At 46.0% G+C, this 17,806-nt stretch overlaps 1 protein-coding gene across 3 annotated transcripts in view; it reads left to right on the forward strand.

The window, feature by feature from the left end:
• The window catches only part of LOC135907544 (gastrula zinc finger protein XlCGF57.1-like), a 55,216-nt gene extending 46,327 nt beyond the window's left edge, over nucleotides 1-8,889 (forward strand). For all 3 annotated transcript variants that reach the window (XM_070536874.1, XM_065439226.1, XM_070536876.1), the window contains one exon: nucleotides 6,245-8,889. In XM_070536874.1, the coding sequence (XP_070392975.1) occupies nucleotides 6,245-6,532 (288 nt within the window). In that variant the 3' untranslated portion in view covers nucleotides 6,533-8,889. The remainder of the gene's footprint in view (nucleotides 1-6,244) is intronic.
• The last annotated feature ends 8,917 nt before the right edge of the window (nucleotides 8,890-17,806 follow it).

A 17,806-nucleotide genomic window follows, 5' to 3' on the forward strand; every position in this document is an offset into this window, starting at 1 on the left:
CAAACATCTATGCCTCGATGAAACTATTGGTCCCCGTTGCAGCAACTGCGATTCCGTAGGAGCGGTCAAACACATTCTGCTACACTGTAGAACTTACAGTGAAGGAAAGGCCATGTACAGTCAACAACCAGTTTTTTCAGACACCCAATAATTTGGATGCCTTCGCGATACCGCCACTTACCCTGTAGAACCAATGTATAAGAATGTCTTACGTTTCAGGTGCAAAGACCCTTCCCCGTCCAATTTTCTGTACTTTCTTGCCGGGACTGAAGCCGCCACCACCGCCGCCATTTTTGTTATCTCGCTTCCTCGAACAGGCACTCTCGCACACGGATCTGTTGGTAACCGTAACCACCAGTGCGGCAATGCTAGGCCGAACTGCTTCGACGCTCGCAGCAAAGTGTCTTCCTGTTAGGTGCCGTATTTTCATTGAAAGAATTCGCCACTGTCAGCAATGGAGCTGACTCCGCCTTTGTAATCCTCGCCAATGGCTTCAAAGCTCGTTTCCATAATGCCAATACCCGAACGTCAGCTTTGCTCCAGTATAGCAGTGTTGCGCAGTGATACATACAAAGATTGGGACGCAAGGGACGCGCTCGCGTCCCTTGATCGCCTGCTTTCGAGCTGTTTATCGCCTAGCGCTATCTTTTAGATTATTTGCTCAGCTTTCTTTTTTTTTCGCTAGTTCTTCGCTGCACGCGATGCCGGCAAAGCCCAAGACAGTGCAGATGTTCGGTGCACGGGAGCGCGATATGCGTCTTGTACGAGCATCGAACTTCCTATCTTCCGCAGAGAGTGCCGACTGCGTAGACGCTTTTCAGCGGCGAAACTGTGCTTTCGACTGTCGCCAGTCGAAAATCCGACTAACTGAGCGTGCCTGGAGCTGCAAGAGCTAATTAGAAGCTCCGCAGGAGCTTTCTAATAAGAACACACGTGTGTTCAACTTTAAGGCCTGTTTTCTCGGAATGTATTTTTTCGCTAGTAGTGGTGCTGGGGAAAGCGATATCTCAAGAACCGCTTGTCAGATTTGTATGCCGTTTTTTTTATTCTGTTCCTGAGTGACTTTGCCAGGGGGTAACAGGCTTGTTTTTTTGAAAGTTGGTGCAGTTAATTTATAATAAGCAATTAATTTTTGATGAATGTGGTCATTACTGGCTACATCAAATTCAAAGTTGTCTTAAAATTTTTTGGAGGGGAAATTAAAGAAAAGGGCTCTTTAGCCCCCTGGGATATCTATCAAGGGATCATCTCAGTGAATTTCAGCTTCCTACGATGTCCTGGCATTTCTCCAGGCTTTTCCTCAGGCATATACATGAATCACCTAGTTAAACCTCAATAACTCTGGAACTAATAAACATATCTTCATGAAACTTTGCAGTTCCTCATAGTTTGGTGGTGTGAACATACCCTGAAAGTTTCATCTGGATATCTTAAAAAATAAGAAAGTTCGGTCTCCAGGGTAGCCTCCCCCCTTAAGAGGAAGCTTTAGCTCGGGCCCAACTCCAATGCCACCTATTCAGGTACATGTAAAACGCAGAAACACTTTTCGGACATAACCACTGGGCCCATTTTAATGAAATTTGTTGATCTTGAGTGAGAAATTTAAATTCTAGTGACTGTTGGAAGTGGCATTGCGATTTAGGGCCTGAACTTTTTTTAAATAGAATTTTTACAAATTGGTAAGTTTGAAAAAAAAATGTAAAAGAACGAAGTGTACAAATCCATAGCTCTGCACCAGGAACAAATATCGCAGGTCTGTAAACTGTGGCCATTAGAGCATTCGAAACAGACAAATTTGATATGTCAATTTATATCTTGGGTGAATTTCTTACTATAAGGGCTTTGCAAAGGTTGCACTAGCGTATTAGTAGTTTATCTGAGAGTCATGTATAACATATTTTGTCTGCTTTAGATGTACTATTAGGTGCAATTTACTGAAGTGCAATAACGTTTTTCATTGTCGAGTTGCAGAGTGAACTTCATAGTTTATTTTTCTGATAATTTGTGATTTTCTCCAATTTTTATTAAAAGTTTGACGGCCCAAATAAAATATTTGCAACCAACAGTCACTAGATTTTAACTCATGCTTTTAAATGCTACAACCGTCATCAAATTTGGTGTGCTGGTTGCCGAGAAAAACGATTGCTCCTTTCCCATGTATTTAGATAGGAGCCCCCGAGCTAGAGATTCTTCTTAATTATGTATGTGTGCACCCACTGTCTCTTGTCACCGTACGGGCACCCGTACGAAGTGTAAAGGCAGACCTTCAGAGCTATTTTGGACATGTCTGCGGCTGTTTCAGCTTTTGGGGTCAGTGAAATGCATGTATCCATTTTTTCTGAGGCTTTTGCAGCTTTTAGGGAGTCTGAAAAATTGGATGTTCACAGTACCAGAAGAATATGTCAACACTCTTGTCTAGGCCCTTTGACCCTCAGGTGGCCAAACAAGCGCAGATCAGGTCCTCGGCACTCTCCATCAGTATAACATTCAGCCCTCAATTTCTTGTGTGCTTACTTTGATTCATTTGGCTCCATTTCAAAACTAGCTCTAATTTGGACTCTTTCATTCTACAGGAAGTGTGTAGTGAAATCACGATGTCAAGACAAACTGAAGGTGACAAAAGTGATGGCAGAAGTTCATGACTCCAAATACCAAAAGTGATATTAAAGATATTATGCTGTCAGCTGGCTCCCACTTTTTACAGCAAAGCTATATACCTCTACCCTCCAAGGAAATTTTCGTGTTGTGAGCAAAAAACTCCCCATACGTGGGCCGATCCCGAAGATAGTGCAATGCCAGGCCGACCCACAGCGGAGGTGAAGCAGGCGTTAAGCACTCCCCATACACAGGCCAATCCCAAATATAGTACAATACCAGCCCGACCTGCGGTGGAGGTGAAGCCGGCGTTAACCCTTTGAGGGTCGAATTATTTTGAAGAAAACTTTCCCAGGTGGTCAAATTACTTTATTGCGGATCTTGAATGTACAAGATGTATAAAGTCGGGAATAAATAGTAAAAAAAAAAATTAGGAACAGTATTTTGGTGTCGGCATCACTCAGAACTGCAAAATGTTCAATAGTATTTCAGAGTGTGGTACTCCTTGAAACATGAGTCTCCGCACAGCCGCTGAGAGCGAGAATACCTCAAAAGCGGCGGTGATAAACGAGCTAAGAGCAGTGCCAATCAAGATAGAAATCAACTTCCGCCGCCCCTGCGATAGCGTGCCGACAAAGATAAAAATCACGTTTCGCGCACCTGCGTTGCAGCGGACCCGAAACCGCGAAAGCGCGTTGCCGCTGAGAGCGAGAATACCTCACGAGCAGCGGTTATAAACAAGCTAAGAGCAGGGCCAATCAAGATAGAAATCAACTTTCACCGCATCTGCAAGAGAGTGCCGACAAAGAGAAAAATGACGTTTCGCGCGCCTCCGTTGTGATCACGCGGCGAAACCGAAACCGCAACAGGGGTGTTGCCGCAGTCTGCGCGACAACGTGCTGAAGCTTGAAGTCAGTTATGTTTATCTCCCCAAGAAGGTAGCACAAATTTCAAGCGCTTCTTGTAAGTCCTAAGAGGTGGCAGCACCTCCCAGTGAGCGTGCATCGTGATTATGGCGCGAAATTTCAAACGGAGGGTCGAAACCGTACCCGTACGGTAAAGACCTTGCGGGACAGAAAACCGCCGCCGTACATGTACGGCGAAAACCGTCAAAGGGTTAAGCACTCCCCATACATGGGCCAATCCCGAAGATAGTGCAGTGCCGGGTCGACATGCGGCAGAGGTGAAACAGGCATTAAGCACACCCCATATGTGGGCCGATCCTGAAGATAGTACAATGCCGGGTTGAAGCGCTGCAGAGGTGACACAGGCATTAAGCACTCCCCATATGTGGGCCGATACCGAAGATAGTGCAATGCCGGGTCGACATGCGGCGGAAGTGAAACAGGCATTAAGCACTCCCCATACGTGGGCCGAACCCGAAGATAGTGCAATGCCGGGCCAACCCACGGCAGAGGTGCAGTTCGTCATTAAGGGGCCTGCATACACAGCTTCGCTGGTCATCCTTCTTCACAGAGTGGAAGGGCACACTGAGGGGATTTTTTTGTTGTTCTCTTTATTTCCGTCTTATAGGCTGTCTTTTCCTCCGCCCTTGCAGAGTAACTTGTAGATGAATACTCCCCTTTCTTTTTTAAATATTGATTGCCGTTCTTCGACATCATACAGAGGGAACAGCTTGGCACACACTTACCTAGCACAAATTCAGATTTTGAGAAATAGGAAAGAGGTCAGTGTTCGTGAACTGTCTACTTAAGATTCTTTTAGCGCTCCAGCGGAATACGGTTGCAATTTTTTTGTATCAATGAAGCGAGACATACTTTCTCGACAATAAATGCAAACAGTCCAAGCGGTCGAAGCTAATACTGCTAAACTGGCAAAGCTCTCTGCGTTTGAATAAAGCACTCTCTGTCATTCAATTACACGTGACACGACGAATGCCTGCACCAGGCGCAGTGCGTCTTCTTCTTTGATTCCTCTGTTCCGGTTGGTGACTCTCCGGATCATGCTGAGGACTTGCTCGGATGTGGTCTTGATTTTGTTGACGGCTGCGTGCGCCTTGCCGTACTCCGTACTCCGCCCCGTACCTCCAGCTTGCGAAGGTGAACCGCGAAACGCTGAACACGACGATAAGGAAAGCAGTAAAACTCGCCATGGGCATCCCAGTCTACTCGTCAACGCAGAAGCTGCTGGAAATGGGTGCCCACAACACGGTGGAAGAGCTGGTGGAAGCACACCTATCCCACCAGAGGGTAAGGCTGAGCCGGACAGAGCACGGTCGGGCCGTCCTACGCAAGATAGGATGGCAAATTGAACAGCTACCGACAACGGAGCCGCTCCCCACAACGTGGAGAGACATTATTAAGACCAAGCCCCTCCCCCGGAACATGCAGCCGGGGAGGAACAACGAGAGACGCTCTGCGCGGGCCAAGGCACTGGCTCGACAGCTGGAAGAGGACCCCGAGGTTCTCTACGCGGACGCCTCACTTCCCAAGCACGGAACCAGAGCAACGGCGGTCGTCACCACCATCGATAAACTTGTCACAGGCGCGTCGATACGGACGACGAGTACAGCCGAAGCAGAAGAGGTGGCCGTGGCCCTCGCACTCGTACAACCGGGAGTGAGGACCGTTGTCACAGACTCCCAGACCGCGTACGCAAGCTACCGCAAGGGGAACATCTCTTCCGTGGCACTAGCGATCCTCAACAAATGCAAATCACCGGGGCGGGCCGTTGAGCTCGTGTGGGTCCCGGCTCACTCGCAAGTGGAAGGCAACGCACTCGCCGACCACTATGCCCGAGAACTATCGATCCGGGCCGAGGACGAGCCAGGGCTACCGCACCCCGTGACAAGCTACAAAGACATCACGCAAATGTACAGAAGCGGCAGATGTAGGCTTCCCCGTCCGCATCCGCAACTCAACCGAATTCAGCAAACGATCGTGCGACGCATGCAAGCGGGGTCGCTAGCGAATCCAGTGCTCTTGCATAAGATGTTCCCAACAGAGCATGACACTTCATGCCCTTTTTGCAGACTGTCAAAAGGCACTCTAGCACACATCCTTGCAGAGTGCACTAAGCTCAAGAACCCCCCACCATCCCTACCCCCCACCCTCCCCAGCCCCAACCCCCCCGAGCGATGGGAGACCTTGTTGTCCAGCCCCGACCTACCGACCCAGCTCGCGCTGGCGGCTAGGGGCCAGGAACTGCTGGACACATATGGGACCCGAGAATAAGGTTCCACCCCATCTGGTGCCAGCGCGCACCACCCGTCACTGAGGGCTCAGCACAAAAGTTGATTCTCTCTCTCTCTCATTCAATTACAATGTTCATACAAAATGACAAATCTAGAGAAAGCATAAGGGAAGGTAATGTTTAGGTTTATTTGAAGTCTGTAAATAATAGAGCAAAGGAAAATGAAAGTGTACAAAAAGATCATTTATTCGACAAAACCCACATTGCTGCATTACGCGTGTGGTAGTCTACCTGTTAAGCTACCGCAGCGCTATCACTCCAGCCGCTATCTTGGGCTTTTGTGCACAAGATTGGCCCTGCAAGTGTTAGCCAGCAAACCCTCGTATACTATCTCAAGTCATCAAAACTGCCAAGGAACCGAGAGTTCTCCCATCCTTTTCGCTCGTTTACCATGTGTAGCCCTGCTTATGCTCTTGTTTTATTTTTTTTTCCGCAGGTTCTTTGCGAGAGCATCCGTGAGCTGCTGGGCCTGCTCATTGATGAGCCAACGTTGAAGGGCTTTGGATACCCGGACAAGCCCGTGGACGAACTGCTCGAAGCGGTCATCCGTCGCTGCGGCCACAGCCCGGCTAGTCCCGACAAATACAACTACATGGATCGGCTGCGTGAGAACTCCAAGCTGCTCTTCACAGGGGTCATCAACGACAATGCTGTCAAGACTCTGCTCAATAACCAGACTGTCGACGAGGTCATTCTACACGTGTTGCGTCTCGCAAAGTCCTAGCTTCTCATTGTCATCTTTCCCACCCTCTCGTTTCGATTAACTGAGGGTGCAGAGAAGCAAACAGATTGTTTTCTAATTGTAATAGGATGGCACTCACATGGGTTGTGCGGGCTTAGCTTGTTTGATTTCCACGTGCTGTCATAACAAAAGGGACCACAATATGTTAGTGCTGTGCGACTTTTAACTATTTAGCTAACTCCTACTGCAGACAGTAGCAGTCAGTTAAGTACGCCCTTGCTAGTGAAAGCCCTTGGAACTTGGAAAAGCGTAATGTCAGCGGTCTTGTTACGCATTGTTGCAAACACATTTCATGGTTCCGAAGATTTTTAAGGGACTGCGCACTTGTAGCTAAACAGAACGGCTTTTCCTGCTTTCACATAAATATGCATGACCAGTGCTGTCAGTGCTGCGGACTGCATTCGCTCTAGCCGTAAACACGTATTATGCCTGTTTATTGGCTCAGTAAATGACAATAGTTCTTGAAGCAAGAAAAAAGAAAAAGACAGATAAAAAACAGGAGCAATGCTTGGTAACAGGTTGGGCCTGGCATTAGCTTTTTTTTTTCTGAACTGGAAAGTGGCAGTTTCTGGCTGCTGGCATAACTAACTTGGCGAGTGCCCATAAGGTCATGAAGTCACAAGAAAGCCGTTGGCAGAAGGTAAACATTGATGTCAAGTTGAACAGAAGGCTCATAGCGCACACTACGGTGCCACAAAGCACATTTGCTTCTTTGCACCCTCACTTAACCTCTCCTGTGCTTTGTACACCATGTATTCTTTGTCTTCACTCTGCATCATTCTTTGTTACTGCATTGCACAATGCCCATGCTTAGCTGGGCATGAACAGAGCAGCAGGCAGTTGGAAATGTGCTGGGTTTTGTCGTGAGTCCTGTAGGTGCGTTTGTGTATTCCATGGGGAGGGAGAATCCAGTCTAACAACATGAAGATTATCACGATGATGGGCACGCACAATCTACACCAGCCTGGTAGCCCAAATCGTACGAAAAAACTTAAATGCATTCTCTCCCATTTGATGTTTTTGACTCTTGTGGCACATTCCCACACCTGTAGCAGAAGTTGTAAGGGAGGGTTACTGGCGAAAGCAAGGCGTCTCCAAGTCTGTCGGTTTTCTGGCCACTTTGCAAGAGGAGTGTGAGTTACATGATGCACCCTTTGTGCGTTTTAAGTGTTTGTAGCAGTTTTGTTGTAAGGCAACTTTTGTACAACATTAAGTATGAGAACATCAGCCCACATAGTATGAGGGCTCTATGTGATGGTTTCTTTGTCGGCAGTGTAGGGAAAGCCCGACTTGACAGGTAATGTGATGTGCCAGCCAGTGAGACATAGAATATTACTCCAAGAAGACAGCGCTAGATGTGCCCATGTTAGTGAAATTAAGATGCCCAAACTTGTGCCTTACCGTTACGGTGCTTCAGTGTTTGTCATGTTTTTCCTCATTCAGACTTTTTTTTTTCACATACGGGGTAGTGAAAGTTGTAAAAGGAAGTCATTCATTGTGTTTCCATACCACAATTGTAGTAGAGTGCACTTTAGCATTCCTTCCTTAAGGCAGGAGGGGGGGGGGGGATGCAGTGCATAGCACTTGTCTTTCCTTGAAGTCGTGAGATTAACAGCATCTTTTCCTTTTGGTAATGGCTAACATTGAAACTGAGGTAGGGTCACAGCTAGTAATGGAAGCTAACAAAAATTTGGAGATTTAAGATTGCTGGTAATGTTGTTGACAGCGTTTGTCCTTGATGACTGCAAGCATATCGCTTACCCTTCGCTTTCAGTCTAGCCAAATGTCACGTGCTCAAGGAAAAGCAGCCCTACTTATTTCTGGGGCAAAGCACTGCTTGAAGACTGGAAGCTGAGCATTGCACAGCCATGACTCAGAGCAGCGAACAAGTGAACCTAAGTGAGCCAATTGTCAACTACTACTAGTGCGAAAACATAAAAAAAGCAAAATTTTTGCATTATGTATGCTACCAATTTCTGGTTCAAAATGTAGTTGTTTAATGGAGTCTTACAATAGCTTCAGTAATTTACTGATTTAGCTTTACACAAGGTCTGCTCTTCATATTGGAGGTTAGTGCAACAAGAACATAGAAACCTGCACAGGCCATTATTTGACTGTAAGTAGCTCTAACATTCTTTTTTTCAACTTTGAAGCGGAAAAGTAGCCAGTGCTACGTGTACCACATACATCTGTTGCTGAAATATTCACCTGCAGGTTCTCATGCAAAATTTAAGTTGCTGTGCGCACTTGAATACTAATGAAGTCTTGCACACAAGGGGCAGTGTTTACTCTTATGGGAAGTTCAAGATTAAAGTTACTTGTTAGATTGTATTTAGATATTTTTGCGGCTTTCACTGTTTTATCGCACTCTTATGATTGGTGCAGCATGCAGCCATTATTGCCTTTGCATCTCATGCCTGTCATACAGTATGATCCACTTGTAGTTTAAGAAATGAGCCATGAAAACTGTAATATTTCTGAAATATCTAAAAAAAATGGCTGGTGTGACATTATAAAGTTGTGTGTGTGTAAAAATGTAATGCACAGACCTTCATGTCAGATACCAGCCGTGGTTAGTTGTGCAATATTAACTAGGTGGTCTGCTTAAAGAGCCCCTCACCAGGTCCCATATCAAATCTTGGTTATATGCTGGAAGTTATTACGTGTCCTCTAGGGAGCGACACCCGCCGTGGTTGCTCAGTGGCTATGGTGTTGGGCTGCTGAGCACGAGGTCGCGGGATCGAATCCCGGCCACGGCGGCCGCATTTCGATGGGGGCGAAATGCGAAAACACCCGTGTGCTTAGATTTAGGTGCACGTTAAAGAACCCCAGGTGGTCAAAATTTCCGGAGTCCTCCACTACGGCGTGCCTCATAATCAGAAAGTGGTTTTGGCACGTAAAACCACAAATATTATTATTATTATTAGGGAGCGTCCTGCCAAAAAAATTTTTCACGTCGGCTCATTAATAGCCAAGATAGAAATTTTCAGTGCAGCGAAACCATGATTTCAGCAGGCAGGCTCCACTGCCAAGCAAGACACTCTCTCCGCTCGCCCCGTCTACCCTTCGCTGCATTCCTTCCCTGCGTTCTCCCATACCAGACCTCAAGGATCGCGTCTTCAGGCCCCGCCTTCATTTTTTTCTCCTACGCTTTTCCTGAGCTACGTGTTTCCGCTGAATGCGCCTCGTGCGAGCTGTTGTCTTGTTTCCGCAGCGCACGATTCTGTGCGCTGTGCACAAGGACACATGACTAGCGGTATAATTCAGTGCAACACGCATACTGAGGCAGAAAAAGCAGATCACAGAGCATGATCAAGCACTGGAACACTGTAGAAAATAGTATAGTTTCAGTACCTGCGTACGTAACTACGCGACCGTGGGAACAAGCAGACAAAGCAGAAGTACATCTCAAGCACTCGGAACACATCCATCTGGTTCATTCAAAACGCAATGTTCCAGCTCAATGCTCGGAAACGTTTTAACTTTCGAACTGGAAGTGAAACTGCAATCTTATACTTGGCTCCTCCGAGTGCTCTGGGAGCGGCTAAACACTCGGCTGGGACAGGCTCTCTCTTGCTCCAATCTCAACACGGCTCCGCATTCGCATCCCACTGAGTTGGAGCACGGTAAGGACCACTTGAATGATATTGTAGATCTTTTTCATGGGTGAGCCAAAAGAGATGTGAAGGTGGGACTTGGAGTAGTTGACTGAACTGAAGATATTCGTAAAATTACAAAATTGTGCAGTGGTCAATGTCGTTACCTCTCAGACACCGTGGCCTTGTGCAGCACAGCACCGACTTAGACATCAGTCAACAAAGTGGTATCCTGTCATCATTTGAAAGGTTTAGATAACAGGACGCAAGATGCATACATTAAAGGGACGCTAAAGGCTAATGTTAAGTCAAGCTAAAGTGATAGATTAGTGCTCAGGAATCTCGAAGGGGTCAATATTGTCATGAACAGAGCCTTAATAATCAAGAAATTGAGGTAAATGCAGGACACAATTAGAGACTCCCCCGGGACATTCGAGTACTTGCCCAATGACGAACGCACTCCTCAGTTAAATTTGGCGCTAGTACTCAACTACTCCTTGCAAAAAACATCCTTCTTTGTATTACAAGACGAAATGAAATGCTACTTGCTTAGTTCTATTTCATTTTCAGAAAAAAAAAACTCGTTGAAACTTCCCTTGGCAACGATTTCAGCGGTCGAAAGGTTTCGTTTTTGCTCAGCTCTGCAGCGCCCACGCTTTCACGTTCCAGTAGTTTCATTACTGCATAGTGCTGCGCTGGTTTTGCTGGCTCGCGAAACTAGCACGAACTTCAAGTGGCAGAGAATTCAACTTCCATGTGATATCGTGGGATGCCCAAAGGGTCTACGTCACTTAACCAAAAATACTTGCAGTGGCATATCTTGGCTCGGTACCGCTGCCTTACTGGTACCCTTTTACTCACCGACGACAGCATAGGGTGGTGATGGCGTATGCAACATCATCACTACTCAGGTTTTGTGGCGGGAGATTTGAATTTCAAAAAAAGTATTCGGACCCTTCAGATGCAAATTTCTTGTAAACTTAGTCTTTGCATGAAATAAGCGTTGCGAGGTCTCTGCAATGGTATTTAAACAGTCCACGTCGACTCAGTATTTGCCTTTAGTGTCCCTTTAACATAAAGTTTCAGACAATAAAGTTGTGACCTTTTCGGTGGATAAACGCACACACATTTCATGAGATTACACACGTTGCGTAGCATGAAAGTAAACAAAATTGTATGCACTGCCCCTATATTTCTTTTCAATCGTAATTCATAACCCTAAACCATTGTGAGCAGGTTCACATGGACTACCATGCAGACTTCAGTGCGATTGTGGGTGCTTGAATGCCACTCAGTGCACTATCCCAGTTGCACCTGCCACACTGCTAACAGATTGCAGTTGTACTTTTTCTGTTTCTTCCAGACATGCTTAACACCGAACACGCTAGCGTTTAGTTGCTTATTTATTTGTTTATTTACCAGAGTACCCATGGTGCATTCAATTGTCATTACAGTGAGGTGGGGGGGGGGCTAATCTCACAAAAGAAGAAAAAGATACATAATACAGGCAACATAGGATAAAACGAAACATGTTCATGTCTATAATAATTAATCATTAAGCAAGTATATGAACATATAATTTGAAGTTATTTTCGCAATATCGCTAAGTAACCGATTCCTGTCTCGAGTTGTCTTGGGGAATAAGGACTCTCTAAACACATTAGTTTTACATAAAGTTTGTGCTAAACTCTCATAGGCATGTAGTGAGGAATATGCAAATAGTTCATGTTATCGATACCTGTTCTTGAATAAAAAGCATGGAACAGTTTTAATCTATGAATTAAACATTTTTTCAGCATGTTCCACCCAATTTTTTGTTTAGCCTTTGTTACACTAAAATTTCGTGTGTACTTTTAAAATGCTTTGTGCACAGCCTTTCTCTGTACTCATTCCAGTTTGTCTATGTTCGTTCACATTCAACGTTCCCAAACTGTGCTGGCATATTCAGGTATTGATGAGACACTGGAAAGATACGAGTAGAGCCTTCGCTTTGATTGGAAATTGTCTTGCATTTCTTGGCATAAAACCTAGAACCCAAGATGCTTTAGCAGTAATGTGATCAATGTGATGTGTCCAAGCTAAATCAGTGGTGAAATACACTCCCAAATATTTAAATTCTGACAGTCAACAGTTGTATACCATTAATATTATAATTAGACTTAAGTTGTCCTTTAGAGAAACACATGTGCACTGCCTTTTTTTTTACGTTAAGGTTCATATGCCATGTTGAACACTACTGTGTGATCCTGTCAATGTTGCCTTGCAATGTTGCACAATCATTCAAATTATTAATAACCCTGTACAATACACAATCATCTGCAAACATGCACACGGAAGAGTTAATATTATCAAGAATGCCATTCATATATAATCGGAAAGAGCAGTGGGCAAAGCACTGACCCTTGTGGTACTCCTGACGCCACGTCAGCCTCACCCAATTTCTCCCCTTTCATAACAGCCCTCAAATGTCTACGCTACAGATAATTTTTTATCCAATTCATTACTGTAGTTTGAATACCATACCGTGGCAGCTTTTCTATTAAGAAATCACGCTTAACAACATCAAAAGCTTTCTTAAAATCAAGAAATATACAATCGATCGTTCAGCCTTTATCCAATGCACTTGCCAGGTAACGCTTGAATGCATGAAATTAAATGACCTTTTTTTTTTTGTCGCACGGGCTAGGTAACTAGTCGTTACATGAAGAGAGAGAGAAAGCTTAGTGACACCTGAAGAGGTTAGCCTAGCAAAAAGCCTGGCGTGCTGCTCCAAGTGAGATGGTGAAGGGTAATAGAGAGGGAGTGAGATAAAAGCCAAACACACTAGCAGAAAACGTATTTACAAAGGTCTTGCTGAGGCCTCGAAGGAATACTGTAAGCGCTTTATTGGGGTGGGTGCAGTTGAGAATCCGCACATTTCCACGGTACAAGAACGTGCCGCTGACCCAAGTCACGTGCCGGGTCTGCATGAACGGCACTCGGGCGAGGCCCCGATTGTCCCCAAATTTTGTCCAAGGTTGAGCGCCTGCAGTGTACAGGCAGGGCATATTTTTTTTGGGGGTACCCATCATCACTTGTACGTCTCAAGTTTGGGTGCAGGCACGTGAATACGTCACTGTTGAAGCAAGCATTCGTGGCCCTGTCAGTGTGGTGCAAAACGATGCCATGAGAGTACGTCAGATCGAACGGAACTGTGCAGACATCTTTCACGCTCCCGGCGCGCGTCCACTTGAGGTGTGAATATCTTTGTCATGCGAGGTAGTAAAGTGTGGGGCAAGCAGGGGAATAGCCGGAAATAAGGGCACGATAAACCGCGCCTCTTCAGGAGCGCGAGCGAATTGTTTTTCGCCCATTCGAGCGCGCTTGTAACGCCTTTTGTTCCCGGATTCGTTCTCCGCGTGAGGCCGGCACGAACCTCACACAATCGCTTTTTACGTCCAATTACATCCGAACGGATAGAATTGAACATGCTCTCAGGAACGGAGGAAGCCTAAAAACAGTGAAGAAGAAACTAGGAATCGGCAAGAATCAGATGTATGCGTTAAGAGACAAAACCGGCAATATCATTACCAATATGGATGAGATAGTTCAAGTGGCTGAGGAGTTCTATAGAGATTTATACAGTACCAGTGGCACCCACGACGATAATGGAAGGGAAAATAGTCTAGAGGAATTCGAAATCCCAAAGGTAACGCCGGAAGAAGTAAAGAAAGCCTTGGGAGATATGCAAAGGGGGAAGGCAGCTGGGGAGGATCAGGTAACAGCAGATTTGTTGAAGGATGGTGGACAGATTGTTCTAGAGAAACTGGCCACCCTGTATACGCAATGCCTCATGACTTCGAGCGTACCGGAATCTTGGAAGAACGCTAACATAATCCTAATTCATAAGAAAGGAGATGCCAAAGACTTGAAAAATTATAGACCGATCAGCTTACTGTCCGTTGCCTACAAACTATTTACTAAGGTAATTGCAAATAGAATCAGGAATACCTTAGACTTCTGTCAAGCAAAGGACCAGGCAGGATTCCGTAAAGGCTACTCAACAATAGATCATATTCACACTATCAATCAGGTGATAGAGAAATGTGCGGAATATAACCAACCCTTATATATAGCTTTCATTGATTACGAGAAAGCGTTTGATTCTGTCGAAACCTCAGCAGTCATGGAGGCATTACGGAATCAGGGTGTAGACGAACCATATGTAAAAATACTGGAAGATATCTATAGCGGCTCCACAGCCACCGTAGTCCTCCACAAAGAAAGCAACAAAATCCCTATAAAGAAAGGCGTCAGGCAGGGAGATACGATATCTCCAATGCTATTCACAGCATGTTTACAGGAGGTATTCAGAGGCCTGGAGTGGGAAGAATTGGGGATAAAAGTTAATGGAGAGTACCTTTATAACTTGCGATTCGCTGAGGATGTTGCCTTGCTTAGTAACTCAGGGGACCAATTGCAATGCATGCTCACTGACCTGGAGAGGCAAAGCAGAAGAGTGGGTCTAAAAATTAATCTGCAGAAAACTAAAGTAATGTTTAACAGTCTCGGAAGAGAACAGCAATTTACAATAGGCAGCGAGGCACTGGAAGTCGTAAGGGAATACACCTACTTGGGGCAGGTAGTGACGGCGGATCCGGATCACGAGACGAAAATAATCAGGAGAATAAGAATGGGCTGGGGTGCGTTTGGCAGGCATTCTCAGATCATGAACAGCAGGTTGCCATTATCCCTCAAAAGAAAAGTGTATAATAGCTCTGTCTTACCAGTACTCACCTACGGGGCAGAAACTTGGAGGCTTACGAAAAGAGTTCTACTCAAATTGAGGACGACGCAACGAGCTATGGAAAGAAGAATGATAGGTGTAACGTTAAGGGATAAGAAAAGAGCAGATTGGGTCAGGGAACAAACGCGAGTTAATGACATCTTAGTTGAAATCAAGAAAAAGAAATGGGCATGGGCAGGGCATGTAATGAGGAGGGAAGATAACCGATGGTCATTAAGGGTTACGGACTGGATCCCAAGGGAAGGGAAGCGTAGCAGGGGGCGGCAGAAAGTTAGGTGGGCGGATGAGATTAAGAAGTTTGCAGGGACGGCGTGGCCACAATTAGTACATGACCGGGGTTGTTGGAGAAATATGGGAGAGGCCTTTGCCCTGCAGTGGGCGTAACCAGGCTGATGATGATGATGATGACATCCGAACGTACCAAGAGTTGCAAGGAGCCCAGGGGGGCCATGGCAGAAAGGGACATGATTGGTAAATGTGTCTGCAGAATACCCGTCCCAGCTTTACTCTAAACGGAAAGCAATATCAAAGTATTAGGTTATCGACACGAAGTAGGGTTAGCAGTTTTATCGGCCGTATGTAACAATCTTTCGCTTAATAACTAAACAAGCATGCTGTCACTCGTGCACAGACAAATGTGAACAGGTCTCGCTCGATGATTTCGAGCACTCGCTTTCGCAATGCTGCCGTGATAACAAGGGTGCGAGGAGTGAGCGATTCGTGTTGTCGCTCACTTCAACACTGAGCGCGCGGTGAGACAGCGCACATCGCAACGGCCATCTCGGCTTCGAACCTTGACCTTGAATGACCTTGAACGCCAGGCGCGCGAGCCGCATCCGCGGAGACGGCGATGCGCATCCACGGTCGAGCAGTGCTGTGTGGTCACTGTTAAGTTTTGCACAACATTTAAAAGTCGCCTGTTGCAGACAACACAATTGTAGTCCTTGAACTAGTCTATTCAGAGAGGCGGACATTTCATCCACGCGAAATCGAAACACCGAGTTTGAACTAATTTTTAAAAATCGCAAATTATTTACTTTACGGCACATATGGCAATTTACGAAATGCAGCCGGTGAGCTTGCAAGGCATATCCGCTTGATATTGATTTACAGACTAACACCAGTTTGGAGATAAGCGGTAAGAATGCACTAGTAGAACTCTTGCTTGGGCTAGTTGGTTCATGCTTGAAGTAGTAAAGGCAAAGCGCAGAAGACCAGGACTTAGGAAGAAGAACACAAACGACAAGACCGGCGCCACTCACAACTAAGTTTATTTTCGCAACAAGCCTGCCTTATATAGGTCATTCACGCCGAGTCACGCACTTTTACTTTTACTTCTAAAGTTTTGTGCGTGACTCGGCGTGAATGACCTACACAAGGCAGGCTTGTTGCGAAAATAAACTTAGTTGTGAGTGGCGCCGGTCTTGTCGTTTGTGTTCTTCTTCCTAAGTCCTGGTCTTCTGCGCCTTGCCTTTACTACTTCAAGAATGCACTGTTGTTCCACATGCCTTTTTAGCATACGGATATTTTATACACTGAAGCACAAATGTCCCACATTTTTGGAAAAAATTCAGAACCCCTCCACTATGTGAAGGTGGAAGACCAGCGGAGCTGTAATGCTCAAATGATATATTCAGCTCTATATGGTGTTTGTGCTGCATTCGTTGAATAAGGGCACAAACACATAGCTTTTTCGTCTTTCTCATGGTTTAATTTTATTTTATTTTTGACTTTTTGTTACTTTATATATATACGTTGACGTTTCGGCACGCATCGTCATAATAAAATGAAGGGTGCGTTACAGGTCCCCGAGCCCACAGGGATATGTGCCATTGAGCTTGGACCCTTTCTGCAGGATCGGCCCACACGATTCGTTTTTTTTTTTTTGTTCAAGGTCCAGCCACAGACAGCTTGGCTGTAATAATTTGTCCGGCAGCACATACTCAAGTTGGCGCGAAAGCTGTTTGTTGATGAGCGGCACGTGCAAATTGGCCCCAGAAAGGAGCGCACACATTCAGGGGCGCATGCGCGCGGGAACGCGTCCGTCATTTTAGGCTGCCCCGCCTTCGGGATCGGCCCACGCATTTTGACTGCACTGTCTTCTGGAACGGCACACGAAAGCGGTCGGCAGATGGTCGTTAGAGAAAAAAAGCCGTTAGTTGAAGCATTGTTGAAATTCGCCAAGAATGCTTCGCGTCGAAATTTGACAGTTCGCGCGAAGCCCCGACAGTGGCGGCATATATTTAGTGCATCACTCGAACTTCTCGGACGGTGTTTTAACATCTAAGCCGCACGCGGGTGCGACGTGTTCTCACGGCGAAGCTGCTGCTGCTTGCCAGAAGGAACGGCGCTCCGCCAGCTGTCGGGCTTGTCGCGACATCAGAGCGACACCAGTGCCGTAATTACCAGCGTCGCTGAATCTTGATGACGTACGAGGTGAGCCGGAAGGGAAACGTTCGGCGTTTTAGTCGGCGCAGTGAAATGGGCAACGTTAGCTTGACGCCAACTGCTCAGACCAAGGCGCACACACAGCAGGTATGCTAGAGTGTGATTGTAGTGTGCGCGTGAGTATGCAACGCTCTTGGCAGACCGGAAGGCAGGACGTCGCCATTGCCTCGCCACAGAGTGCATTGAGCGTAGCGCTGGAGAGACGTCCCACTTCGCTTCGTCTTGTCTGCGACCGAACGCGCTTCGCGTCTCTCGTGATCCTCGTTAAAGGGACACAAAAGCGAAACTATAAATCAGTTTAGACAAATGAAGCATTGACAATAACGCAATGACAATAACGTAGTTAAGACAATAAAGCACAAATAAACATGGGTTGGAGAACTCTTCAGGCAGTCATTTCAAAATAATAGTTTGAATATTATACGA

Source organism: Dermacentor albipictus, chromosome 4 (assembly GCF_038994185.2).
Source record: "Dermacentor albipictus isolate Rhodes 1998 colony chromosome 4, USDA_Dalb.pri_finalv2, whole genome shotgun sequence".
In the NCBI taxonomy this organism is placed as follows: Eukaryota; Metazoa; Arthropoda; class Arachnida; order Ixodida; family Ixodidae; genus Dermacentor; species Dermacentor albipictus.